Source organism: Serinus canaria, chromosome 15 (genome assembly GCF_022539315.1).
Source record: "Serinus canaria isolate serCan28SL12 chromosome 15, serCan2020, whole genome shotgun sequence".
Classification (NCBI taxonomy): Eukaryota; Metazoa; Chordata; class Aves; order Passeriformes; family Fringillidae; genus Serinus; species Serinus canaria.
This window is the reverse complement of record NC_066329.1, coordinates 8,642,265-8,670,047: the sequence shown is the minus strand read 5'-3', so window position 1 is coordinate 8,670,047 and position 27,783 is coordinate 8,642,265. Positions and strand designations below refer to the sequence as shown.

Below are 27,783 nucleotides of genomic sequence, written 5' to 3'. Positions count from 1 at the left end.
ACAGCTTAGTCTGCAACTGAAAAGAAGCTGTTTTGCCTTATCCTAGTTGGTGTTTGGAAACCACCACCCACTGTTGTGGACCTGCCAGTCTCTGCTCAGCTGAGATGCAGGCCTAAAAGAACTGCAGGGTGCTCTTACTTCGGCAGGATGGGATCTCACAGTATTTCCAGTATATTCCATCTTCATGTTCTGCAATATAGCACCATGGGCTGACATCCCCATCTGGGTTTCTGAAAGAGAAAAATAGTCACTTTTTTTGTGGGTGTGTGTGTGTGTGGTTTTTCAATCTTATTAAGCTTCAATGGCATTACTATTTTTGCTCTAGTACCTACCAAAAAATGCAAAGTTTTGCATTATCAGAAAGTTCAGACAGCTTTGGTTATTACAGTATTCATCAAGCATAAGATGCTAGTAATGTCTAAAATATAGCTTCGTTTTACTCTAAGGTTAAAAGGTGCAGAGCTGTTTCTGGTCAGTGCTGACAGAGAGGAAGATCTGCAGTCCCACATCCTGTGTACAGGTTCCATATTCTCATAAACTTGATTTTCTGCCTTGGTACAAAATAGTCCAGACTCCAACTTTCTGTGTGTATGGTGATAAAAACACTTAGGTGATAAAGTCTTCTGGGAAAGACTGAATTTTTTTCCTCCTTTTCAATAAAACTAACGAAATCCATTCCAGTGATCTCTTTATATTGATTGTTAATTCCTTATATGTCCATGATGATGATGATCACTATTTTTATAATTATTTGCTGTTGTGTAGCACCACTTACAAATGCATACCTAATTAGTCACTAGGTTATTTAAATTTTTTTTCTATATAAACTGTGAAAGGCTATTCACATTGCAAAGATCTATTTAAGAGAATAATTCTTATTTTGGACAGTCAGGTTGAAATATGACCTTTTTAAAAACTATAACCAGTTGCAATCTTTTTATCATGTGCTTTGGCATGAATTCTATAAATGACACAGCTCTACTGAAGTGTCAGTCCAGCTGCATGTTGTCATTTATGCCTATTAACAACTCTTTTGTGGGAGATCCAATTTTAGAAATTCTGTGGATGTTTTTTGGTCAAATAGCAGACTGCTGAAAACAACTGGTGAGATGAGTGCAGTTTAGATGACTAAAATGTTGCTAGTTAGGCTTTCAAACAGATTAGTAGGGGCAGTGTACCAGCAAAGTCTAAGACTAGCTATGCTAGGAATTTAGGTGTAATGCAAGAACCTCCAGTAGCTAAAAAAAGTAGAAGACTAAAACCAAGGGAAGCTTGTACTTGAACTAACCCATTTTCCCTTGTATCCAGAGCTACAGGAATTTTTGCAGTTACATCTTCATGACAGAAACCGTATGTCAGGAATTCAATCATGAGAATGGCACTCTACATAGAAATGCCTTAAAAATGCGAGGAAATTGGAGAGAAACAGGATGAATGTCTTTAGAAATCTTTGTCTTCAACCTCAGAAGTGCATGGCAGTTAGAAACCAACTCTGTGTCTTTCAAAATCTCCAAAAATTTCAGTCCTCATCATTTTGTTATGGTTGGAGTGAGGCATTTCCATCATAACAGGGTGTCTTGCAGTAAACAAAGTGTTCCAAGTAAGGACCACCCATGGAGAGGTAACATGCTTCTGATTAATACTTCAAGTGTAAAATTTGATTATTCAAATGCTGTCCCCAAAAATCAAATCTCAAGGCAATGTATTATGCCTTGAAAAAGCCTTGTGAGGTATGTGCTGCCTGAGAAAAGGGAAAATCCACTTGTCCACTGTCATCAAGCAGATGAATGTCAGAGAAAGCTAAAACAGCTGTATCACAGCCCTTGACAACATTTGCATACTACAGATACACTCTGGCACTCTTAGTGACTTTCCAAGCTTTCTTTCAAGAGAATGTGAAGTTAAAAGTCATCCATTAGTTAGGATTGTCATTCCATACACCTGTGAGAATATTCCTAGGCCAAGTGATACAGCATAAGGAAGAAAATGAGGACAATTTAATACCTAGCAGACTCAGGTAAAAAAGCTCTTTTTGGTAATTAAGTAATTTCTCAGATTAACCTATCACATTATAGGCTTCTTGCTCCTTGTAGCATTTATCAAGTTCTCATTTGCTAGGTAAAACAAGTTTCAAGTAAGTGTTTTTTGAGTATCTGGATAAACATTCAGTTTCTCATGCATGTTTTTGCTCAGCTTTTACATGTTTGCTTTGTACTAACCAAAATATTAGCCAGAGATGACTGCCAAATGTAAGATTCTGTGGATACAGCCTGTCTAGAATATTGCCACACAGCAACAATCAAAATTACATTCTTTATTCTGCTATTAGTATCAAAGAGAATTCAGTGGCCACTGTATTTTTCACAGCTCTGTATTAGTATGCCTACTGAGACACAGAGCTTAAAAAAAGCCTACAGAGCCTAAACATCTCTGAACTTAAGTTCTGATTTGGTTCCTCAATTCTGAAGTTCTTATTTAAGTTTTGTTCTAAGTTCTATCCATAGTTATGGAGGACTTCCTCTAGAAGGCAAGGAAATAGAAATGCATCTGCCATGGTTTAATCTGGTATTGTAACCCCTGACAGATGAGCTTCTGAATTCAAATAACTCTAAATCACTGATGCTCAATTAGAATTTTTAGTGACTACGTAACTTTCATTAGCACAAAACTTGGAAAGTGTAACAGAACCAGGCTTGTGTGTGAGGATAAAAACCATCCAGAGACTCCTCCAGACACTCACTGCACTGTGTACTTCTAATTTGGATATTTTTTTTTTTATCTCCACCTTTTAATTTAAGTAATCTGTAGTCTTTCTCTGTCGTGCCACCTTATCAATTGGACACATGATAGGGACTGTGCTGAAAAAGTGTAGGAGCTGGGCTGAAAATAATGATAGATTCAGGGTACTGATAACAGGGTAAACCAAAAAGTGTTGGATACCCATGGCTCTGACATTCTTCACTGTATAACAGGACATTTCCTAATTTTCTGTCAACTGCTTAAAGTAACACTGGGTGTTCAGGCAATGTGAAAGCAATGGGATATTTCTTACCTGCAGTAGTTATGCTCTCCAAGCCCTCCCTCCCCATTGGGATATTTCACAGTATTGTAAGGATGCTCAAAGGTCTCATTCCAAAAAAGACAAGGTTTCCCTGCATATTGGGAGGTCTGGTTCTGAGTGCCACGGTAGTCAGCCCCATTGGCTGTGTAGCATTCTGGGAACAAAGAGAAATAGAAAAAGAATGTATGTAGGTTTAGTGTTTGTTCTTCCCTCACCCTCCACCCCCTATCCAACAGAACATGTTTCCTGCATTGCTTAGGCAGCTAAAGATGCTGGCTAGGATTTAAGCTTTCTCTCAGTCAAACCACTATTCAAGAGATTATGATGTCATTACTTTAATAAACAATGTATATTGTTTATTAAAATATATTTACATTGTTTATATTAAAATATAAACAATGTAAACCTCTCATCAGATGATGAGAGGTTTACACAATTAACATGCATTTTCTGAATAAGCATAATACTTTTTATTGTTTTCCCTGTGTTTTACTCATTAGGATGACTCTTGTGAATTTTCCAAAAATGAAATCATATGACCTTATAGTCTGCTACTTATTAACCAAACTGTCAAGCCACTTCAGCTAAAGTTGTGACTATCTGTACTTTAAAGTGAAAGACTTTGTAAGCATGGATCTTACCAACATTTGCATTCTGATTTAGAAAAATTCTTATGGATTGAGTTGCCTTAGAAAGGAACCTCCTTCAGCAGAGTATGATCACAATACTGTGATTTGCTACTAAAGCATTTATGCTTTCAGATTAAAAAGTATGGGTCAGTATACTTCTGCCTCACTCATATTTTCTCCCACTTAGATTTGTTTAATACTCAGCAAGTTAGAAACCAAAGCAGAGAATGATTTCACTAAATACATTAGCCCCTTCTCAACTGAACTACAAATTTCCTGCTGCCTGGCTTTGCTGGGCCTTGTTAATCACAGAATTGTAGAGTGGTTCAGGCTGAAAGGGACCTTAAAGATCATCCAGTTCCAAACCCCTTGCCATGGACACAGACACGTTCACTGGCCATCTTCTGATGAAATAAATATCCAAATGCATGAACAGTTTTACTTTTGCTGAAATTGCCAAGCATTTTTGATTAAGTTATGCAATGTGAGTGTGGCAGAGCATGGGAAGAAGTTGCCCAGGGAAGCTGTAGAATCTCCATCCTTGGAGATATTCCGAAGTCACCTGGACATGGTCCTGGACAAGCTGCTTTAGGTGACTGTGCTTGAGCACAGCAGTTGGACAACGTGACCTCCAGAGGTCACTTTCATCTCAACAGTTCTGTGATTATCTCCCAGGAAGAATCATTATAATTAGTTTACCATAAATAAGTCCATCCTGCTTATAATTAATAGTTGCTAACATTTATCATCCTTGCATTTATTTAAGAATAGGATTAAAACATAACAGTTTGGGACAGAATTAAAACTGTAGTGTTACACTGCTGTAAGCATTTCTTTGTACTGGACAGCATTACTGGGGAAATTCATTGAAAATTAGCTTTCTGCAAACTACAGGCTGTGAAACCTCCTGTTTCATCTGATAGTGTTCTCTGTGGAAACCATACTGCAGCTGCAGAGATGTTCTACTGCCCTGAGGGAGTGGGAGAGTGCTCTGAAGTATGTGCTGATCTCAGGTGTCCCTCATGAAATCTAACTTACAAAACAAGTCTAGAAAGATCTGTGTGGCTGCAGTTGGAAGAGGAAAAAAAAAACCACCCACATTTTAATCCTGATATTAACAGTATACTGTTTTTGTATTTAGAACTACTGTAGAAGAAGGAAAAATGGATTATTAAAACCATGCCTCTGAAATTAGTTTAGTCTGGGCTCACAAATATCAGAATGGTACAATTATAATAATTATTTCAGAGTTCTATTACACAGCAGATGAAAGACAATGGTTTTGTGCTTTCACTGTGCACTTTCATGCCTAGGCAAGTTTGGATTTCTATTAAATGAAATGTTGTTGCTGAAGGCACATAGAAGAAGTGTCTGCACAGCCATTAATATATTCTGTTATCATCTGTGGACAGAAAGGTGTATAATTTAACAAAAACAAGCTTCAGGTCAATACTCCTCCTTACTGTAATTTACCTGCCTTAGCAAAACAGGTGGGCTGCATGCATTTGCTTAAAAATGCAAATCTGAGTTTCCAGTATTCGGGCCACCACAGATATTTGTGTAAACATGAAAAAAACCCACTTTAAGGTCATGACTGTGTTTCAACTTTCTTCAATGCCTCTTTTGCTTTGCAGTTAATATAAAAGCTTTTGTAGGTTATAGCTGAAAAATAAAAGCTGATGAATTTTAGCAGAAAAGAGGGAAAAACATAATCAAAATAGATAAACAAAATAATAAGTAGCAAAAAAGCATTTGTGATGGGTGACAAGCACATCCAGAAAATATATCTACGTTAGCTTGTGCTTTTTTTTTTTTTTATTTTTGTTTCTCACTCCTGAATGAAAAGCAATAAATATTTTCATCCACTCAGAAATTTAAGGAATGCTACAACACCTGAATTTAGTCTGGCACACAAACTAAACTGAAGTTAACTTCAGTCCATTTCAGGATCTGCTAAGACTGGCCCATGCTTTAACTTGCAGTAGTGACTTATATTTTCATGTCAGCTTCTTTTAACTGATTTTCTTCAAACTTCACTGCACTTTAAGAAAAAAAAGGAAGAGTCAGAGCCTACCTATCTAGCCTACCTATCTCTCTTCATTCCTCTTAACTGCAGTTTTTGTTCCCCAGACAATAGGTAGCTGTATCAGTGCCTCCTGTGTTCCTTTGTGCTATCAAGAGATTTGGTGCAAATGTTTCAGCTGAGCTGTAACAAAGCTCCCCTGGCTTAGATGTGGATGTGGAAAGGGGAGACAGTGAGATACCACGGAAAATCATTGATTATCCCTGAAACACTGAAGTGAAAACTTGAAGTCATGGAATTTAACAGCTGTTATCAAATGAAATACAAAACCTTTTGTGTTACAGGGAATTTGGATTTCCTTAAGGATTAGTAATAATTTTGCCATAGCATGGGAGTGCAATATTTTCAAATAAATATTGGCATTTTAAAAAATCAGGTCAGTTGTCCTTGCTATGCTCCCTCCTGGCTTCTTGAGCACCTGCTCACTGGCTAAGCATGGGAAACTGAGAAGTCCTTGATTTAGAGTAAGCACTACTTGGCAACAACTAAAAAATTCTTCTATTTATCACACACAGTGATTTCATCATAATTTGCTGCATGACAGTCAAGACACTACCTTAGTGATTTCACCATGAAATTAATACTCTCAATGTGCTGAAGGTGCATTTTGTCTGCAGAAAGGCCACTATCCTCTCTATTTCAAATCCAAGGCCTAAGAGATTCTGGAGAACAGGAGGTTAGAGCCTCCACCCTACTTTTTGTCTTGTACCACTGGTGCAATAATTCTGTGAAAAGATGAGCTTAAAAAAAGGTCACCTAAATTTGTCTGCACAAAACTAATTCAGATGAGGTAATCTAAATTAAACAGTCAGAAAAGACTGGACTGAATCCTGTTGGTAAAACTTCTCAGCTTACTCAAATCACCTGATTTCTCTTTGGTAGATTATGCAAAAGGGAGAGGAAAAGGAGTGAATCAAGCAGCAACAACCACCTCTCTGTGTTGTGACACCCTTAGGTGAGGGATACTCCCACGACACTTTAGGGTATGAAGCCCCTCACTTGGAATGTAACATCAGAACTGTGACTCAAGAAAATGAATACTGGTTCTGTGAATTTCAGCAAGCCTTACTCCTTTAAGTTTTGTAAGTTTATGGTCAACTGTGACAGAACTTGCACGGTATCCAAGTCCCAGTGGCATGGACAGACACCTTGGGGACACCACAGCTGACAGCCCCCAAGAAAGCATCAGGTTGCCACTGTGCTTGATAGATTTGCCACAAGGATTTTGTTCAAGCACACAAGGCTCAGACCATCCTGTCAGCTATAAACCTCTAGTAAAACACTAGGGTTTCAGACAGGACATGAAGAAAGCTGTGACCACTCAAATCTAGAAGTGTGTGACCTCATACTTCTAAGATTGTAGTCAGCTAGGTTTCAGACGTAGTCTGAAGTAGAGGCTTATGTCAAATCTGTGATTAGAATCAGTGTCCATGATGATTTCACTCAATTAACTGCCTAATGACCCTGCTGTGTCATGGGGATGTCTGTAAACAGAATAAATCAGAGATAATTAATCAGAGAACCTTTACAGTGGTTCTAGTCACAAAAGGTTCCAACAGATGCTGTTCAGGCTAATGTTCATGAGCCTTTGTGAGAAAACAGGGACAGCATTTTGTGGTCAGGGCTGTTTTGTTTTTAACACATCAGGTGCCATGGCTGACAGCAAGTAACTTTTAAAATGAATGCTGAGGCCAGGTAAGCATGTACTGAATGACAACTGCTAGAACAAAAAAGCAGAAAACAAGACTAGGGATGTTGTCCACTGTAAGTGAATACTCAGTGTGTGTGATACAGGTTCACAATTAGTTTTATTAGAGCCAGATCAACATTTGGAAGATCAAACAGCAGCTGTTGTAGAAATTCTTTCCATCTGTGTCGGTTTCTTCTTCAATGTAGGGACCTTACAACGATCATTTTCCTTTGTTACTTTGGGACTGCATGGCTGCCTGCACTCCACATGGGCGCCACTTTAGGATCATTTGAAAAATTAAGGTAGTGCAGAGTGTAACAGCCTGATGTTTTATTGATGATTAATCACTGACATTTCAGAGTCTGCATTGGCTTCCACTGATTTTTCAAAGACATCTATCTAGAGACACTACAAATTGCAGACTGAAGGGATGGAGGTTTCAGGATGGTTTAGATGACTTCTTAGAGTACCTTCCAAGTTTGAGGCCTGTACATAGCTTTTGAGACTGAAAATCTTGAATGACAAACTTCTTCCTATTCCACTGGAGAGCAAAAAAAAAAAAACAAACCAAACCACTTTGTTTGCTTAATGTTTTCAAAGCTACTTGGAGCATTGAGCAGCATCCAGAGAGACCGAACAATTATCAACCTGAAACTAGCCTACCCAAGCCAGAAATTACCCTACCACCTACTGCCCACCAAAAAGCAAGGTTTTCTTTTAAAGATGTGCAGATTAATGAAAGATAAATGAAAGTGGCTACTATTTAAATCTTGGGTTTCGTTACAGCAGTGTAATTAAATGTAAGGTTGGACCAAAAATTAAAGGTTCCTTGAATTTACGTGGTATAACTGCCTGCTCAGTTTTCACTTGTTTTTCCTTCAGCCTTTTCTAAAAGTCAGAAAAATGCTTAAGCAGAATATAAGGGTATGAAACCAAGAGTGCCAGGTCTGATAATGACTCAGTGTGGGTTGCCTGATGCATGTGCTTGCAGAGTATTCCAAGAATAATTTTAAGTCATATCCATTCTATCTAAACTGTTCTAGTTCTTGCTGGAGATTGCAATTTAAGCACTCCTCCTTAAATGAAAGCACTGTATCTAGGTGCAGATGGCAACAGTTACAGGCACTAACCAGATGCTGCAGCCTCTAATTTGATTGAAAGGGTATAATTAGACAGCAGAAACACTTCAATGAGAAAGTAATGCACAGAGGAAAGGACAGAAACCACTTAACTGATGCCAAGATACCCCGGCAGTGACAGAGACAGGGGCCCACGGGTGGAAGGGGCAGAACACCACATCACCTTCTTCAAATGAGAACATTTCTGTTTCCCTAGAGATGTGAATAGGGATTCTATTATCATAGGTTGCCACAGTTCTTCATGTGGGAACACTGATTAAAACCAGAAGAAGCTTCAGGAGATGAAAGACACAAATATGGCTTCTGTGGTCATTATTAAAAATATTTTTAGCATTGCAATGGTTTTCTTTGAAGATGCAGTTTTATCGACTGAACCAAAAGTTAATTTGCATACTATCATATGAGTGGTCAGGGAAAAAAAAATCTCATTCCATATTATGATGCAAAATAAATGCTTTTGGGAAGTATAAGGCTGATTTAGATCTACCCAAGTAAAAAAAGTGTGTACTGTTTCAATACTTTTCTATTCCAATTCATGCTAATATAATACAACCACTCATCAAAACTGTCAGGCTTCTGTGCCTGCGCTGTAACAGTAAGAACCTCCCACAATAGAACAGTTGATACAAGCTAAAGAAAAAACATCATGAAAGAATTATCATTGTTTAAAATAGCAATTTTCAAAATTCTTAGAAAACAATTCCCCATTTCCTAAATCAGACAAATTTTAATGTGATGCTATGAGGGCACTTAATTAACTGATCATTTTTTCCTTTACAATGTGGAGGCACTCCACATGTAGTTTAAGAATTGTATCCTGCTCATTCTACATATCCATGCAGACACACACAGACATACACATACAATTTTGGAAGTCCTCAAATGCAATTATTTTTGCTAGTCAGAATTAGAGACCTAATTCTGGTCCAAGCCAGAGAGTAGCCACAGTGAATATCTGATTCTAGTTGAATTTTGCCACCTGAGATTTGATCAAACCTTGACTGAAGCATCTGTCTTGTAAAAATGCACATTCCTGGAAATGTACAGACATGCAGAGTTGATACTTGTGCTCCCTGGCAGTGTGTGAGCTGTCATATATGTGAACTTGCTATCCTTGTGAAATTTTGACTCTAACTGTCAAGCTAATCACTTTTCATCACTTTTTATTTGTTAAAAAAATCTGTCTGGATAGATCTTTCTGGAATATGTTGGAAGCAGATGAGTTAGGTTATGAGCACAAGAGACAGTTCCCATTATTTCTAAATGCATTCTGTCCCTTTTGTCTTTTTATTTGTACAATACAAACATGCTACATTAGCCAGAGCTTTGCAGCTGCTGGCTGGTCCTCAGCCACAAGATGCAAACACACTTGCTTGCCTTGTGATTCTTTATCACTGGAAGTAAGAATGTGTGATGTGACCTCATAAGAATTTCTGTTCCTTAATACACCCATTTGTTTTCTTTCTTTGTGAAGTTTTAAAACTGTTGTTCCCTTGTCAAGTGTGGCAGGGCTGAATCCCTTTGGCAATTTTATCAGGATGGGCCATAGCCACTGTGTGGATGAAAGGAGTGGTCAGTTGCACAACCATTATGGTGTGATATGACAAAAATGAAAATTTTGCAGCTGGCAGCATGTCATCCCTGCCTCCCTCCTACTTCTTTGGCTCCATCCTGCCTAAATCTATTCACATAACTCTGGATTTTGAGTTATGCTCTATACATGTACAAGCATGATATGCTGAAATGTCTGACTATTTCACCCCCTATCTGCCTAGTTAGAAAGAAAAAAAAAAGCTTTGAAAAGTATTTCCATGAGGCTTGCTTATGGCATATCAAGTAGAACTGCTTCTCTGAATCACCAAGGCATAGAGAGAATAAGATGACAAGAGATACCAGGTTTGTAAGAGAAAGCTGGAATAACAGCTCAAAGGAAAGACTCAGCTGGGAAAAAAACCAAGGACATGGTGACTCAGTATTGCTAAATGGAAAGAAAACAGAGAAAGGAAAAAGAGATTGATAATCACATACATTTCTGATGGGGAAATTAAATGAACAGTATAAATACAGAAACTAGAAATTATAACTTATTGCACTGAGTATATAAAATAACATTTGTTCACCAAAACTAACATTTGCTGAAGGCATTTCCATTTCTTTGGCCTTGTAACACAAAACTCACCAAATTCAAACAGTCCTTTAATGGGAGGTAATCTATCCACACACTTCTTATTTCTGATCCACTTGAGAAATTATTTATGGCTGATGTTTGAATGCACAAATGCCAAGGTTTGAATGCAGAAATGTCAGTGTATGAATTAATAGAAACTGTTAAAAGTCTCATGGTGAAGCAGAAACATTATGTGGAAAATACCATAGTACTATGTGCAAAAATGGTTGTTAATTCACTTTCATTTCTGACAACTGGAGTAATATTTCATATAGTGATTCCTGGAGCTTTTCTCCCATCTTAGCAAGTGATGGTGACACAGTCTTTATTTTGACTGCACTTTACAATAAGCTTATAAGGACACGCATTAAAAAACCAAAACAAGGAACAGGCATTAAAAACATACCATACAACAAACTGCCTTCCAAAAGCAATAGTAATGTTTGTCATTTCAGAATTCTGCCAGTTTCAAGTGCAACAGCTGATCCCGTTTCAGTTGTGTGGGATTAAAGGTCAAAACCAAGACCCTGATGGGTACCTTGTGCAGATTAGGAACTCTGCAGATCCTGTACATGGCCATACAAATTACAAGTTGCTGGATTTGCACTGTTTCCAGGTTCTTGAGCAGAAGACACATAAGTGGCAGTGCTTTCTAGATCCATTCTCCCTTGCTACACCTTCATTTGGAGGCATTATACACTCTTCCCTCCTCCCCCTGCCCCAGCTGCTTGTGCACAGGCATTTCTGTCCTCTTTAACAGCCAAACATTCACACTGGGCCATATCCTCCACTTTCTGTCACACAGCCCTCTGTGAGAGACATGGTTACACATGGAGTGTTCTGTTCAGAAACCTTACAAGCAAACATTCTTCAGCCTAAGCAAAGGAAGGAGTATCCACTGTGTGCACCAAGCACGTCCTAATAGTACTGGGAGCAGACTCTGACACATAGTCCCTGTCTAGGCAGCTCTCTAAATGCTTATCTGAAAATACTCTCATATTTTACTTCTGAGAAGAAGTAAAATTTACCAGAACTTTTTTTTATAAAAGGTTTTTTATTCCCTGAAAATGGCTATGCAAGTATTTTCCGTTTCTCATTAGGCACATCTACAAGCAAGTATGCGTCCAAAAAGGAGAGCAAATTCTACTCTGTAAGAAGAAACAGCAATCAAGAATACACAAAATGTATCCAGAAGGACCACACATCTGATGGCTGTGACCATCTGGAACTGCCACTTCTGATCTTGCAAAGCATGGCCAATGTTTACCAGAGGAGAATCACAGTACTTGAAACCATTAGTAACAACTAAACGAAGGACAAAAGGGTGCCGAGAAACTTCAAGTGAACAATCACCTTAGGAAGTGAAGCTTCAGGCTTCTAAATAGTGAGAAGATCTCAGGCTTGACCGGGAGCTGGGGCGGCACACTGCGGACAGGAGGGATGCTCACCGTTCAAGTTCTGGCTCTGCTGCCCCAGGTTTCTCCCCACTGACACAAACAATCGCACGCCCCTCTCTCTTTAATTGCCTCCATTCCGCAGACCTAGCTATCGAACCACTTTTATAGAGAAACGTGCTGCTCTTCTTTCTCTTACATCACGCTTTCATGGGAGATCCTGAGCTCACAGTTGGGAGAGCCTCAAATACCCCGGCACTCCAGGCAAAAACACCCGCACGAGCAGCTTCGAGCCCGGCACGGCTCTGCCGAGCAGGAAGGGACGTCGCCGCGACCTCGAAGAGGCGCTGCCGGCCGGCACAGCCCTTCCGCGGGCAGCTGTGTGTCTGCGGAGCTCGGGGAGAGGCTGCCCCGCTCCCTCGCCGCTCAGCCCGGCGAGGAGCTCGGGGAGCAGCCCCGATCGCGTCCCCCTCCCGGCTCCCCGCGGAGCGGCACTCACCGGACAGGACGGGCTCGCGGCAGCAGCTCAGCGCCAGCCCGGAGAAGGCCAGGACGGCGGCGAGGGCGGGAGGCTCCATAGGCAGCGGCCGCCGGGCCGCGCCGCGCTCGCAGGCGGCAGCCCCGGCTCTCCGGGGGTGGCAGGCGGCCGGGAAGAGCGCAAAGTGCGGGAAGCGGAGGCCCTACAGCATGTGTCCTGTAAGTGCGCCCCGGCGAGGTGCCGAGTGGCAGATGAGGGATCCTATTACCAGCCATGTGACAGGAAAGGATAGAGACCGACATCCCAACCTGCTGCGGCGCGGGACCGCAGGGCTGCCGCTTCCACTTCTGACACCGACAGGTTCGGGCTGGTGCTGTTCGCCCCGGGGCAGCGCTTTGGCCCCGCCGAGCCCTCCCCGCTAGCCGGGACGCCTCACTACAAACACATACGCTCCTCCATCCCAGCAGCGACCCAAGCCTTGCTCTCGTCACTCCCCTCGTACCCAGTGTCCCGCGGAAGTGGTCGGGCAAGAGCCCGTCAGCCCCGTGGCCTGGCGCGGCCGGCCGGTGCCCCTGCCCCGCTGGGCTCCCCCTGAGGGTGTCGGAGCCGATGGGCGAGCGCAGGTGCAGCCCGGCTCTCCTCGCCTGAAGCCGCGAAGGCACGGACGGCCACGGCACAGGGAGAGAACGCTGCAAACTTTATGAGGGATGCGGGCATGAGCGGCTCTGTGGGCGGCGAGGTGCCAGCGCCGCATGCTGCGATTTGGGGAGTCGTTCTAAAAGTGGAAAGGCACCAGCCGCCCCGCAGAAGTGACCGGGGCGGCGGAGCCGTGCCGAGGGAGCGCTGGCCGAAAGCAGCGCGGCTGCTGAAGCCGCCGGGTCCCCCGTAGGCCGCGTCCCGAGGCGGGCGGAGCTGAGGCCGGGCGGGGGCTGCTGTCCCGGCCGCGGGTGGCAGGGACAGCCGCACAGACAGAACACAGACAGCCACACAAACAGGAACACAGCCACACAGACAGCCACACAAACAGGAACACACAGCCGCAGGAGCCCACCACGCCCAGGGACCCGGGGCATTGGCGGACGGGCACGGACACGGGGACATGAGGAGACACCCACGCCTACAGCGCAACACACAGAGAGCGACAAACACAAACACAGCGGCCAGCAGCTCCCCGACCGACAGGAGCATCGTTGCTTTCTGAAAATGCACGTGCAGAATGATAGGGTTTATGGTTTGTTTGGTTTGGGGTTTGTTTGTTTGTTTGTTTGTTTGTTTGTTTGTTTGTTTGTTTGTTTGTTTGTTTGTTTTCATCTAGCTGAAGATACCAAAGGGCAAAGTGTCAAGGTGGTAATGTCAAGCTATTGTCTAAACTTCTACAAGGTCCTTACTTGGCCTGTGAAACATTTTAGTAATGGTAGAACAGCTTTGCTAAGAAGCAACCACACGAAAAAAACCCCACTCTAACAGTTAAAAGAGCATGTAAAAAGTTGCTTTGTCAGGAACAGAAATAGGGCAAACATCCTTTGTACAAGGTACATCCTTGTACCCTCTTTACAACACTGCTGTGTAATCAAACAGCAACCCATACAGGGAGAGAACAATTTGCTATTCTGAAGGGGAACAATCAAAATACAGTTTGTAGGCCTTAACTGTTGTATCAATACACAGTGAGGACGCATCTCACTTTTAGCATACAGAAACCTCCTGCCATATAAAGCTGTAAGGTTGATTTTGAGGGGGAAAATATGCTTACATTTCTTTTGGCTTTTGTGACACATATAGAAGGCAAAAAATGGTCTTCAAATAGTAGCATAGTTTTACACATAAATTTTAATATCACGGCGTAATATGCCACATTCTTATTTCTTTCAGCTGAGTGCAAGCATTTTTAAGCAATGAAATACTGAAAAACAATAGCAGTGTTCTGTTAGCTTGGCACTGTGCTTTTTTTTTTTTTTTTTTTTGACAGGTTCAGAAGTATTTAGTTCTTCCTCACACATACAGTCTTCTTTCCAAGGGCAGTAATCCCATTTTGTTTCCGTTCACTCAATTTCGATTCCATTTTATCTGGCATTCTATTACTTGTGGACACTGGGACAGAGAAGGATTAAAAATTTGTAACAGTTGCTAACTGTTCAGAAAATCAACCATATCTCCATTTCAATCCACCAGTATTCCCAGGCAAAATCATTTTCATTCACTACACTGCCCTCTTTCTTTACTAATCAGTTTCACACATAGCTGATAAGTGTTTGTACATCAGTTGCACTTTTTTTTACCTGTAGCACACTGGCAGTTTGTTGCCAGTGGTCATTATTAAATTATTTAAAATGTCATAGGAGTTGCTAGTTCTTTAGGAGGCTCATTTGTGTTTTCAGTTCAGTTCAGGCTTACCTCTTCTTTCTGCATAAATAACCCAGACGTCCCAGGACTGCAAGGCCAACTATTCCAAATACACTGCCAATAACAATTACTTGTTTGATAGCTGAAAAACAGAGACCAACCACAAAAAAACCATGAAGACTTTGATATATATTTCTTCATATCTGTTTGAATACACTCACATGACAATTTTTGAAATTGTGCATATAGTGTTAATTTTTCTGTTCTCTTTTTTTTGTGGAGCTGCCTCCCTTTGACAGTGGGATTGGACTGAATGATGTCCAGAGATCCCTTCTAACCTTTCACCCTTTCAGATTCTCTGAAACAGGTAAAGAGTAGGAATTCACAGAATTCCTACAATTTACTGTTAGGGCAGGTGGCTGCAAAAGCTTTGTAACACAAAGGGTGGCTAGTGGTTAATACGTAGTCAACATTTTGAATGTGCAATATTGATGTGGAACTGTCAATCCCAACAACTGAAATGGTTTTCAGTCCTTATTCCATACAGTTTGATTGCTTTAAATATTGTCCTATTTTGGCATTAAAAATAGGGTAATATTTTTAATATGGACTACCTTTGCTGCTAAATAATCTACATAAAAGAGAAGTGACTGCTCTGATGTGGGTACATTGAACTACATCAGAGAGTTTGAACACACTAAAAAAAAGTATCTACTTGATTCTGTGACTGCCTAACAAGGACACCTGAAAGAGAGAAAGAAACCAGATATGAAACAAATTTTGAATAAAAATTATCATTTTGTTTTCTTATTCTACTAAGCAATGGCAGATTACCATATAAGAATATTTGTAAAAGTTAGGGGATGCAGCATGGGGAGTGAACTGTCTGGGAGAAACAATGATTCCTGCATTTTGTATCTGAACCTCAGTACATCAGGGCTTCATTTTTGTCAGCCCTTCCTTCCATCACTATGTCACACCTGCCCAACCCACAGCCTAGCACACAGTGATGGCAGAGTGACAGAACAGACACTTCTGTGATCCTAGAACAGATTATTCAGCTGCTGATTTGGTTTATAGTGAAGTTTAAGGAAAGAAATTGTTTCACAAGCATTGATCCATCATCCAGTAACTTCTGAACAAGGCTCAATGTTTGTCTTACACATCCTACAGAGGGAGGCACCCAGTCTTTGCCAAGTGATGAGAACCCACCACTGGCTAAAGTAGTTAGTCCACTAGTGATTTGCCTCTGTTGTGAAATCTTTGTGTTTGAAAAAAACACAGAAGACTAATGAGATTTCTGACAGCTTTTCAAAATGAACAGCATTTACACAGAGCCTGAGACTGCAAAAGGAAATCTAAAAGTGAATAGAGGAGGGGGGGAGGAAAGGAGAATGTAACCCAGAAGACAAACAAAACTAGATTGCCCTTAATATCCCCATATTGTCTGTCTCAAAAAGACTGTATGTACATATGTTGCCACTATCTTATGATTTTTAGCTGGATATTACATCTCATTTTACTAGAATCTCCTTTTTGCTTTTGCTGGATGGCTTCTTTGTTCTTCTTCTTTGTGATATTCTGTGAAGAGAGCTTGCTGTGGTACTGGCAAGACTTGCAGTGGGATTGTAATTAGAAGCATAGCAAAATAATTATTAGCAGAGATTTCCATGGAAACTTTAGTCCAAGGAAGCAAAACTCAAAAACAACAATATGCAGGCCCAACAACATAATTTGTATTTGAAGCTTCAAAATACCGAAATGGATTTTGTAAAATAACTGGCATTACATTTTCTTGTTTCCACCTCTCTTCCTATCCAATTTTCCTGGTTCCCATGCCTTTATTTTAAAAATTCTCATTTGAAAAGGCATATAGCAACTAAAAAAACCTTGATGATTTGCAAGAGTTTGAATCTGATGTGCCACAAAACTGCAGTGTCATGAAGACAGCACTGAAAAGAAATACACCTGTAGGCTTAGAATAACAGAGGGCTGGGCCCTGTGCTCCTGACCAGCATGAAAGAAATAACTTGACAAAGGGTGTGTTTAATAGTTCATTTTCAAAGTAAAAAAGTGACTGCTGATCACAGTGGCTAGGTCAGTGGTCCGCCATTCAGGCACCCTGAAACTGGGAAGGGCTATCCATTAATTTTGTCAGCATTTTCCTGGTGTCAAGAAGGTCTTTGTCACAGGACTTGATAAAATGGATGTTGGTGAAACAGCAGCATGCTGCTGTGAAAGGAGGAAAACAATAAAGAAAATTGACCTCAGGAACTACAGATTTTGACAACACAAGGACCTTTTCTGTTCTGGAGAAGAGAAGGCTCGGGGGATGGAGAATAGAGAAAATAGCCAAGTAGAGAAGTAAGACAAGGAAAACTGGCACTGGATTTCACCTGTGTCTTGAGGCAGAAATGTATGTAGTGGAAAGCAAGTACCAGCTGTCCATGCTATAAAAATAGAGAAATTTAGCTATCAGTGAAAGGAACTTTGAACTGTATTGCCTCTCTTCTCTATAGAGACCTGGGCCTGTCAATAAAATAGCCTCCTCTGACCAACACTGACATCTAGCAGAACACCTTATGGAAGAAGGAGAAACAAGGCTAGCTATAAATGCCACTAGTAGGGCATAGCAGTAAGAAAAAAAGAATGGAGAAATTTGTGTTTTATATTGTCTTGTTCAGTTGTTGATGTTGTCAGTATCCTGCTGCTGTGGACAGCATTGCCATACTCCAACATCCTGCAGTTTATAAACCCCATCAATTTTGGTTCACATTGCAAATGAACTAGAACACCCAATATCAAATAGTAAGGAAGATCTTTGTTGCAATCAGATCAATAAAATTTTTTCACACTTTGTTTTTCTTTGTCACCTTCCAGGAAAGCATTGGAAAACGTGTTTTGTTTGCTTATCCACAAAGCTGTGTCACATCTCCATCATTTTGAATGCAATCAGTCACTGCATATCTTCCAGCTCCTTTCCTCTGATCTCACAGGGCTGCCTTTCTGTCCCCCTTTTGCTAGTGTAAATGTCAGCATCTGTTTTGCTTATTGAGACTGACTGGCTCTTATCCAGTATGTATGTGGTTGATGGCAGCAGTGGAAAAATATTCTTAGCTTTCAGCTTGGCAGAAAGTTTTGCCATTGCCTTTTTCAGATCAGGCCTTTGTGAATTTTTCTGCTGCCCAAACTCACTGCAGTTCATCTTGCAAATATTACTAAATTCAGAATGCACTGGAAATGTACAAGCAATTGGTACAGGCAGCAGAGGCTGATGAAATGTGCCAGCATGACAGGAATTCGTTGCTGATGTGAAGTGCACTTCCCACATTTCTTTGGAAGGGTCTTAGAATGGAGAATCTGTTAGTATGAATTATTTGATGAGTGCTTTTGGGAGCTATTAACTCAGCATTGAAAGTGCTTCAACATGCCATCTGGCCTTGCACCACCCTGGTGCTTTGAAATATTGCCATCTTGAGGACATTTGGAGCGTATGTGGTGAATGAATAAAAAGAAAATTTTGGGCCATTTTCTGTAAATCATAGAGACAGCCTATGCTACTAAACTGCTACTAAATCCAACAAACCCAGGCTGATAATCTTTTAGTAGTAACACAAGAGGGGGAATAAATCTGTGTTATTTATACTAAATACTATTGCATCATTCACAATACTTTTACTGCTATAGAATAATAGAATTATGTTTTGAGATAAGATAATGTTTTACGGAAAAAAAAAGTGAAAGGGTTCAACAAGTGTGGGCTGTGTCTGCTCTTGAATCACAGAATCACAGAAGAGTTGAGGTGGGATGGGACCTCTGGAGGTCATTTTGTCCAACTCCCCTGTTCAAGCAGGACCATCCAGAGTGAGTTGCCCAGGACCATGACCTGACAACTTTTAATATCTCCAGAGAGGGAAATATTCAAACTTCTCTGGGCAAGCTGTGCCAGTTCTCAATCATAACCTCCACCAAAATGCACAGAACTACCATAAGTCACCTGTTATTTAGATTTGAATAACAGTCTTTCTAGAAATTCAGACATCTCGTGTCCAATGCTTTACCAAGTAAGAGAAGTTGCATTTGTCAAGGGCCATCATGGTATTCTGAGATTGCCTTGTCCTTGATAATGATTTTTTAGTGATGATATGTGATATCTAAAAGGCAACAGACCTGTTACTTGGCTGCACTGGGGGGTATCCCCTGACCAGGCTCCTGACACTTGGCAAGTTCTTTCCTGTGACCCTCCTGTGAGTTCATAGCCCTCATTGCAGGTGAAATTGATGGTTGAGCCCAGCAGGTAGTTAGTATTATTCTTTCTTCCATTGGTTGGAGGATCCAGCCAGCCACAAGAGATCACTAATAAAAGAAACATATCTGGTTAGAGTATTTAGGACTTAGAGCAGCAAATCTCCATTACAATGATTCAAACAGCATTTTGGTGGCAATTCATGGAAAAACAAACAAAGATTTTTAGGCTATCTGAAAGACAATACTTCCTGCTACTTTTAAAATTTATTTTGAAGTCCAAGGAAGACAACTTAATGCATATAAAGTGAAGATAAACTTTCTATGCTGTGGTTTTATAGCGGAAGAAAAATGGAAAGAAATTTTTTTTGAGATACTTGCCTAAATATTCTATCAGTACAGAGATTTCCTGGTACAAAGATGATTCCCCATGATCAGATTATTTATAGGTGCATGAACAGTTTCACAGTTAAGCAAAGCCTCCTCAAACATTGTTAACTCTTTAGATGCCCTGTAGAAATATCTATAGTGATGCTCCCTATGGAAAGTTCACTTAAGGTTTGGACTTGATTTTCCCAGTGGGTCCCTTCCAACTCCTGTAATTCTGTAATGATGTTTTGTGGAATGTTGTATCACCTGGCTCTAGATGTTCTACCAGCAGCTTGTGATTCTGATGGGAAAGTCTTGTGGAATTTCCCACTTGAAGGTTTCTTGTTGTCAGGACATCAAATCTGCAGAATGGGTCAGAGCCACAGTGTGAGACCATCTCTTTTAGCAGGGGATCAGCAGGGTCTTCATGAGGGGAGAACACAGGCAGAAAAGAGGCATTGTGCTTGTCCCCATAAAAGAAACTGTCCAGTAAGAGCTTCGTGTCATAAGTAAAGAGAGAGGTTCCATTTTCAATTGCCCCTTGGGAGACAGAGACAGAACGAGATATTCACATGTAACATTGCCAGCATAGACCACCTTCTGCTATTAATCCAAGTGTTCATCTACAGAAATGTAGCTGGAGCTGGAAGAGATGTAGGTACAAAGTGCTGAACACTCCACCATGGTTCTGTTTTCACTCCCCACGTGGGTAGAGATGGACCTATTTCTCTTACTCCCTTCTCTCCCCCCAGTACTGGTTGCTTGGCACAAACTTCATATCCTAGTCCTTAAATCATAAGCTGTCTTAAATTTGTAAAGAAAATGTAATAATAGACCATAGAAATTACTTACAGCTAGCTCCAAACTCAAACACCTGCTGGGGACTTGCATGAACTGACATGGTGGTTTTATTCTTGAAGGTGTAGTCATCCTGTGGATTGCCATTCATTACCCCAAAGAGACCCCTTGTGTGATTTATAAACTTCTCTGGGAGCAGAACTGTCAGGGTCAGAAATCCTCCATTTCCCCTTATTTCCACTCCAGATCCAGAAGAGAACATCACTGTGATATTCTCATCAGGTGTAGAATAGAGAAAGAGACCTATAACCATGAGAGGAAGACAAAACAGCTAATTATCCAGAGTGAAAAAAAAATGTTGTGTTTTAGCATCAGTTAAAATCATCTGTTTTAACCCTTTTTCATACAGCTTTTCCTCCCTTCCACTCTGAGAAGCATTTAAAGGGAAGCCACACCTTCACACCACAATTGTGACAAGATGGCTACTAGAGAGTGGCAGCAAAGAGAGGTCCACTATTGATATAAGATGCCTCCTGCCAGTGTCCCAGCCCAGAAGCTTAAAGATATGAGATGTCCACATCAGAGAGTGGCTGTGAGCTGGAAGCACCTCTCTCAGTGGTCACAGTTTTCCTCTCCTTCTCCCTTGTCTTGTCAACACCTCCCTAATATGGCTTTTTCTCCAGGCTCCCTCAATATCCCTTCTATTTTTTTTTCCTCCCTGGATCTCTGCTTCTGCAGCTCCTTGGCAGTGTAGCCCTCCACCTGCTCTTCAGCCAAGTGAGGAATATGAATTGCTAGCCACAGAAATGCTCCTCTGCTGAATAAGGGGATTACTGTTAAAATTAAAGTGATGTATGATGAGTATTTGTCAAATTATCATTAAGATTAATCAAATGATCACAGCCCTGTTGGACAAAAAGTCAACTTTAGATAGTCTTTTTGGCAGAAGAATAGAGGAATAATATCTGACCTATTGAGTGAGCTCCCAATAGGTAAATATGGAATTGAATTATATTTTAGGATATATTTTAGTTATATTTCATTTTATTTGGTTGGCTTCATTGCATTAGATGCAGTAAGCTCAAAGCAGAATGTAAAGGACAGAGTTTTTAATTCTGTTCACTGTCCACAGGATTGAGGAGGAAAACCACTGCTCCACAAATAAGTGAAAGAGGACATAGAAACCATGGACACTGAATCCACGTGTTAAAATACTTCACCAAAGGATGCTGAAAAGGGAGTTGAAATGCATGCACCTAGAGGCACTTTTAACTGTCCATGGGCTCCATCAGAATGGAATTGCTTACAAGGCTGATATGTGTAACTAACCTTGCAAGTCCATCCAAGTTTGTTCAGAGAAGTTGAGAACCCTCTGGTTCAGGAGGACCTCCAGATGCAAATCCTCAGAGTAGCGCACTTCAATCACGTCAGAGTTGTTCTCCTGCATGGCCACTGCAGACAAGCCTGTCCCCTGAGCCCCAGTTCCTTCCAAGTGAAAAAAACCAACAATGCTATCAAAATGCATCAGCTGGCAGCTGTGCCTATTGACTGACTTCTAGAACTGGCCTTATGTTTTCTTATTGATGAGAATGGGCATGGAGAGAAATCAGAACTTTTTTGGAGCTCTTCAACACAGTTGGAAATTTTACTCTTCCATTACTCACACCCAATAAAACTAGCATTTAAACTTTGATTGGGAAGTTTTTCCTGAAGATGTCTGCTTTCTGATTATCTTCAGAATGGTGACTGTTCACAAATGGCCAAAAAAGAAAACTAGAGATGACAGAGATGACAGGAGGATTTCTGCTAAGTGCAAATCAAGCAAGTATCAAATCTCAGTTCTGCAAATCTCAGAAGTACAGAAGCTCTGCTTCCACTCTTACCAACTTACCATTGGAAAAGTGTGCCTGCTGTGTCCTCCCTTGCACTCTCAGGGATGTGAGATCTGACTCTACCAATGTGTATTCTCCTAGGCCATTGAAGGTGAAGTTCAGACCATCAAATGTAAAGAAATGAGGATCCCCAAAAGCAGATGCTATTTTTAAAAGCAAAAGGAGAATTAAGAACAAGCAAAAATCACAACCTGTTACTCCTCAAGTTCATGAGAAAGGAAAGAGGCTAGAAGTCTGTGTCATATGCAATATATGGGGAGATTTGGACATGAATACAGGGCTATTGCCTTATCTTTGCATCCATATCCTTTGAATCCTTATCCCCTCTTGCATTTCCAACTTCCATGTAAATTGCTCCAAGCTGCTTCTAATTTATCTTCTTTTGTATGCTTTAATCTGTATAGTAACTAATACAATGCACCTTGCCATCAAGTTGTAAAGCTGTATTTTCACCAATTCAAACTCTGCTTCTGCCTATACTTTTGATGGGGCTTCTTTAAGCAGCCAGACCACTCATTCATGACCCCTAACTACACATACAGATTTTGTAAGTGATAGATCAAGAGAAACCTTCCATGGAATTTCTTCACAGGACACTGTACCCTCACCATTGTAAACTCATATGTGCACATATACAAGTATTCTAGAAGCCAACACTGTATGAAAAATCTCCACTCCCCAAGGATATTTTGGAGCCTTACCAGCTCGGGAAGGGCGGTACGTCCTGCAGTCACTAGAGGGCCGCCTTTTCATATAGAAGTCACAATTATCAGACCACAGGCAGCAGTAATAGAAGCTGATAACATCATAAAGCCAATGGGAAAAGCCAGGTATCCGGGGAGGCTTCAAGAAAGGTGGTGAGCCCCAGTCATGTCCTCGATCAGGTGTGCTGCCTCCGGTGGAGTCGTACGTGAGGATCTGGGTTCCCGTGGAGTCATAGCAGCACTGCTGTCCAGCCCCATACTGGGGACTGATTGAGAAAAGCAGCAAGAAAATCATCATTAAGCTCTGTGGAGTTTGTTTCTATTTGCTTACTGACTTTTTATGGATACAGCTAAATATTTCGTTTGCCAAGCTTTATCTGATGTCCAGTTAGACTTCACCCCTGACTGCTGTGATGCTGCTGTCTCTGAGGTGAAAGGATTAATCAAAAAAATGCAGTTTAAAAAATGTTCTTTACCTGGCTTGAATGCCTCTTACACAATGCACAGCACCAGGATGATAAGTACACACACTCCCCTTGTCAATGTTGCAGCCATAATCTGTCTGAAAAAGATCAATGTTCACACTTAATGGGGTTCTTGCCTCATTGTCCTTTCTGTTCTTACATTGTGTTCCCACCCTTTGTATCTGACTTGTGTGTAAAGTTGACATGAACTGGTTAAGGTTGTGTTGAATAGGGTGGAATGATAGGAAAAATGGTGAATTTAATACTCAAGTGTCTGGAGCAACATGTCTGACCTGAACATTTTGCAGTCTGTTACAACAGACCTTGAAGAACAAAGGCAGCCAGATGGGGATTCAACTGTAAGTGTACAACAAACACAGACACAGAGTAAATGTTTACCCTATGTTCTTATATTCTTTATCTTCACAAGCTTTTACACATCATGATTGGAGCTTCATAACCAGAATAGTAACAATGTTTACCTAAACTTTTTTTTTAATGCATAAACACATGCCACCATTTAGTATCATAAATAGGAGAGAAGGTCACTCTCATCTGGTCCTCAGATCAGCACTGTAAGTGAAAGTGTAGACTGAATGGCAATTGATTTCTTAGCTTTTGTCAGTTCCTTGATAACAGTGGAGCTGAGAAGGAGGAAGGAAGCAGGATAAAGGAAATAATGAATTACAGCTCTGGACTTCAGCTCTGATGTACATGGCAGAAGGGTTTGCAGCAAAGTATGAAAAACTAGGCAGAAATAGTTTGCCACAGCATGGGCTATCACCTTCAAACACAGACTGTGATCTTGTAGGATCTCGAAGAAGCCATCCCTGCTCCCAGCTCCACAGAGTGTTTTCAGTCTGCCATTGGAACTCCTGTTTTAATTCTCTGTTTGAGTGTCATTTCCATCTCCTATTCTATAGGCACTTTTATTCATACTACTTAGATAAGCTGTATTTACCTCTGCCATTTGATATGCTACTTGGGCAAATCTAAATGTAATTTAATTTCCTTGTAATGATGTTTAAAGAGGGAACAGGGGTGTGTGTGGAGTTTGGCACTCCTTAAGCTTCCACCTGGAATTGTAATAAGCCAGAGGGATAAATTAATAACTTACATGGAACCTGCCAGTGTCAGCTCTTGCTTGTGCCAAGGTGCAAGGGCAGTCTATAACTTCTTTTAAGAAGTTTGGAAGCAACTCTTCTTTTCTGTCCCATTCCATACATTTTGCAGTTGCCCAAGCATTTGGGTCATTTCTGAAGTCCTCCTCAAGGTGCCAAGCCAGTGCATGGTCTGCGCTCCAGATTGATGGAATATTGCTGGGAAAAAAAAGAAAAAAAAAGAGAAACAAAAAATAGATCTGATAGCTGAACAAGCACCATTTTGTCAGTAGCACTGTGGCTCAGTTGCTAATTACAATTAAAAAGCTTTTTTTTTTTTGATTTTCAAGTTATTTAATTACAAAGCCCACTGCTTTCTTTTTCCTTCAAAAAATTATGGTACATCAAATTTTTCCAAAATCAGGAGGTGACAGGACAGCATGCAGCAGGTATGCAATAATCAGAATACATTTTAGTAATCCTGATTCTGGCTTACATAGATCCTTTTAGAGGAAGGTTTTGTATTCATGCCTTTTGACATTGCAATTTCATTTAGGCTAGAATGAAGAATATCTTGATTCTTTAACTAAACATAACAACTGCACCCCAGTAATATCAGCACTAATGGCTACAGAAACCAATCAGAATCCTTGAAATGTTCCAAAGCAATTCTACTTTTCCCCATGAAAATAAACATCATATACAAAATGTAAAAAAAAACCCTCTAGAAGGAGAAAAGGTTATCCTTCTATGTTCAAAAAGGTTCTGACATATTAGCAATGTGTTGTAGCACTGAAGAGGTGGCATTTATATACTCACAGTCCACACCATCTACATCAAACCTGCAGATATGGAAGAATTATGAAGGAATATTCATGGAGCACTTACACAGGTAGTTCACCAGAAATCATGGGGAAATATGCAATGAAATAAAAGAAAATGGGCATAAAATTTGAAGGAATGCAAAAACCCGCATACAAAATAGAAGAGGAAAGCTTGTGGCTGCAGTGATTGAGTTCTGCCATTAGGGACTCCTCCCCAGCTGCCACAAAACAAAAGAATCAGCAGATCATACTCTGGTGACAGCATGGGTTTGGCTGGAGTAATTTTCTTCATTGCAGCCACGTTTTAGATTTGTGACCAAGGCAGTGCTGATAACACACCAGTGTTTATCTCCTGCTGGCACAGTGTCAAGGTCTTCTCTGTGTCTCATGCTGGCCCCAGGGAGAAGGCCAGGAGGCAGCACAGCTGTGACAGCCAACCCAAACTGACCAAAGGGATATTCCATGCCCTAGACCAGCATGTCCATCAATAAAACTGCAGGGGTGTTTTTCCAAAACGGCTCTTACTGGGTGACTAACTGTGCGTCAGTCATGGGAGACTTCATGATTCTTCCTCCATGCTCCTCTTTACTTAGTAAACTGTCTTTATGTTGACCTATGAATTTTTCTCACTTTTGACCTTCCAGTTTTCTCCCCATTTTTTTCCAGAAAATAGAGCCTGAGTCTCAGTTTTGAATTCCAAAGGAGACAACAGCTTATAAGGTAGCTATTATTATTATTATTATTATTATTATTATTATTATTATTATTATTATTATTATTATTATTATTATTACTACTACTACTACTACTACTACTACTACATGTTGAGATGCACTTGCCTCTGCCCATCAAAATAGTTGCTGGGTATAATTCTCAAAATTCCATAGTCCCATTTACTGTAACTTCCTTCAGCAGGTACAGGAATGAAAGAATATTTCCCTGTGTTGGGGGTTTCTCTTGACAAAGTATAAAGGTATTTCCATTCAGCCATCGAGTTTTCTGAATAAGTGTCACCTGTCAGATAGAGGAGGGAAAGGGTTTTGGATGCTGGAAAAGAGCAATAGCCACAAGATTGAAACGAGATATCTCCACCCATATGTAAATGAAGAGGAAAAACTGACATTATTGTCATCAGTTGTTTATACTTTCAGGTCTCAGTGAAAGTGATCACAAGCTGAGCAGAGCTCTGCACATGAGTTATGTGTGTGATAAATGCTTGTAGGAAAAGGGTCACTTTACCTGTTTCCTGGTATCCCCAGACTTCTATGTTGACATGGGTTGCTGCAAGTGTCTGGTGTTTCCAGGTAAGAGTTAAGTTTCCACCAGTGTTGGAGGTGCCATAGTATTGCCATTTTGTCTGATTTACCAAAGTGCATTTTTCTTCATCTGAAACTTTGCTGTGATGTACTGCATTGCAGAGCAGAAAAAGAGGGCTAATGACATTTTGGCTTTGCATAGTCCTGAAAAAGTCCAAATCTATTATTTAAGATTTAGCAGGATTTTCCACACAGCACAGGATGCATGACATGAAAAGAATAAGCTGAAGTTGAGAGAATGCAACCCTTACTAATACTTGCAGTCCTTAGAATCCAACACCACAATGCAATTATTTGAAAAGGGGACAAAAAGGGACAGAAGTAGGGATGAGGTGGGAACAGTTTTGGTCAAACTCATTTTTAAGCAGGACTTTTTATCAGTTAATGCTGCTGCTGCTACTCAATTGCTGTGAAAGTTCATCTCTCAAAAGATGAATTAACATGAGGCCAGTGAGACTTTCTTTTCTGAGGCCTGTTAAGGAAGAATAAAACTGATCAAAAGGAAAAGACTTCTATAATCTTGCATGCATGGAGGAAGGATATAGGAAGAAGAGGGATGCTGTAGATATAAGTAACCTGATAACCAAGTTCCAGAGTAGGGAAACGTTGACCCAGCATCTGTAGAAACTTCCAAAGGGATGAAACCAGTCTCATAAAGCAATGGGGAGATGCAGTGGGCTTTCCCATCCTTGTCAATATAGCCACTGGTTGTGATTTGCTGTTTGAACCTGTAGATGTTGAAAACACTTTTCAGCGTCACCATAGAGAGAAGGAAAATTCTGAATGTGCTTCAGCAAGCAACCTTGTGTCATGTGTGGATCATTTCAAATCTGGGGCTGTTTTGCTTGTAGCAGCGAATATAAACTGGAAAAATCTGCTAATTACATCAATGTGAATTCTGCTCTGAGCTGCACAAATAAACAGCAATCCACAAACCTTCAATTTACTATTTAATTACTGGGAGAGTGAGACATGATAAATTAGCAACAAAGGGGCAACAGGAAGAGGAAAATAACGTTATAGCATTAGTAGGATTACAGAGTGGGTAACAATGACCATAATGCAGTTATTGCAAATTTCTGATTTG

At 40.6% G+C, this 27,783-nt stretch overlaps 2 protein-coding genes and 1 long non-coding RNA gene across 3 annotated transcripts in view; 1 reads left to right on the top strand and 2 right to left on the bottom strand.

The window, feature by feature from the left end:
• The window catches only part of KREMEN1 (kringle containing transmembrane protein 1), a 29,522-nt gene extending 16,396 nt beyond the window's left edge, over positions 1-13,126 (bottom strand). The window contains exons 1-3 of the mRNA XM_009092376.4: positions 12,663-13,126; positions 3,053-3,215; positions 139-230 (exon numbers count right to left, since the gene is read on the bottom strand). Of these exons, the coding sequence (XP_009090624.1) occupies positions 139-230; positions 3,053-3,215; positions 12,663-12,741 (334 nt within the window). The 5' untranslated portion in view covers positions 12,742-13,126. The remainder of the gene's footprint in view (positions 1-138; positions 231-3,052; positions 3,216-12,662) is intronic.
• Positions 13,127-13,209: 83 nt separating this feature from the next.
• The window catches only part of SUSD2 (sushi domain containing 2), a 17,924-nt gene continuing 3,350 nt past the window's right edge, over positions 13,210-27,783 (bottom strand). Inside the window, exons 3-15 of the mRNA XM_050980718.1 lie at positions 27,273-27,424; positions 26,620-26,787; positions 26,220-26,394; positions 24,574-24,775; positions 23,469-23,554; positions 22,990-23,258; positions 22,288-22,431; positions 21,726-21,881; positions 20,451-20,699; positions 19,866-20,138; positions 19,155-19,340; positions 15,036-15,126; positions 13,210-14,732 (exon numbers count right to left, since the gene is read on the bottom strand). Coding sequence (XP_050836675.1) covers positions 14,720-14,732; positions 15,036-15,126; positions 19,155-19,340; positions 19,866-20,138; positions 20,451-20,699; positions 21,726-21,881; positions 22,288-22,431; positions 22,990-23,258; positions 23,469-23,554; positions 24,574-24,775; positions 26,220-26,394; positions 26,620-26,787; positions 27,273-27,424 — 2,164 coding nt within the window. The 3' untranslated portion in view covers positions 13,210-14,719. The remainder of the gene's footprint in view (positions 14,733-15,035; positions 15,127-19,154; positions 19,341-19,865; positions 20,139-20,450; positions 20,700-21,725; positions 21,882-22,287; positions 22,432-22,989; positions 23,259-23,468; positions 23,555-24,573; positions 24,776-26,219; positions 26,395-26,619; positions 26,788-27,272; positions 27,425-27,783) is intronic.
• On the top strand, positions 23,275-26,666 carry LOC127060207 (uncharacterized). The gene is made up of 3 exons (XR_007778946.1): positions 23,275-23,422; positions 26,047-26,100; positions 26,532-26,666. It is a non-coding gene; the product is annotated as an uncharacterized LOC127060207 (long non-coding RNA).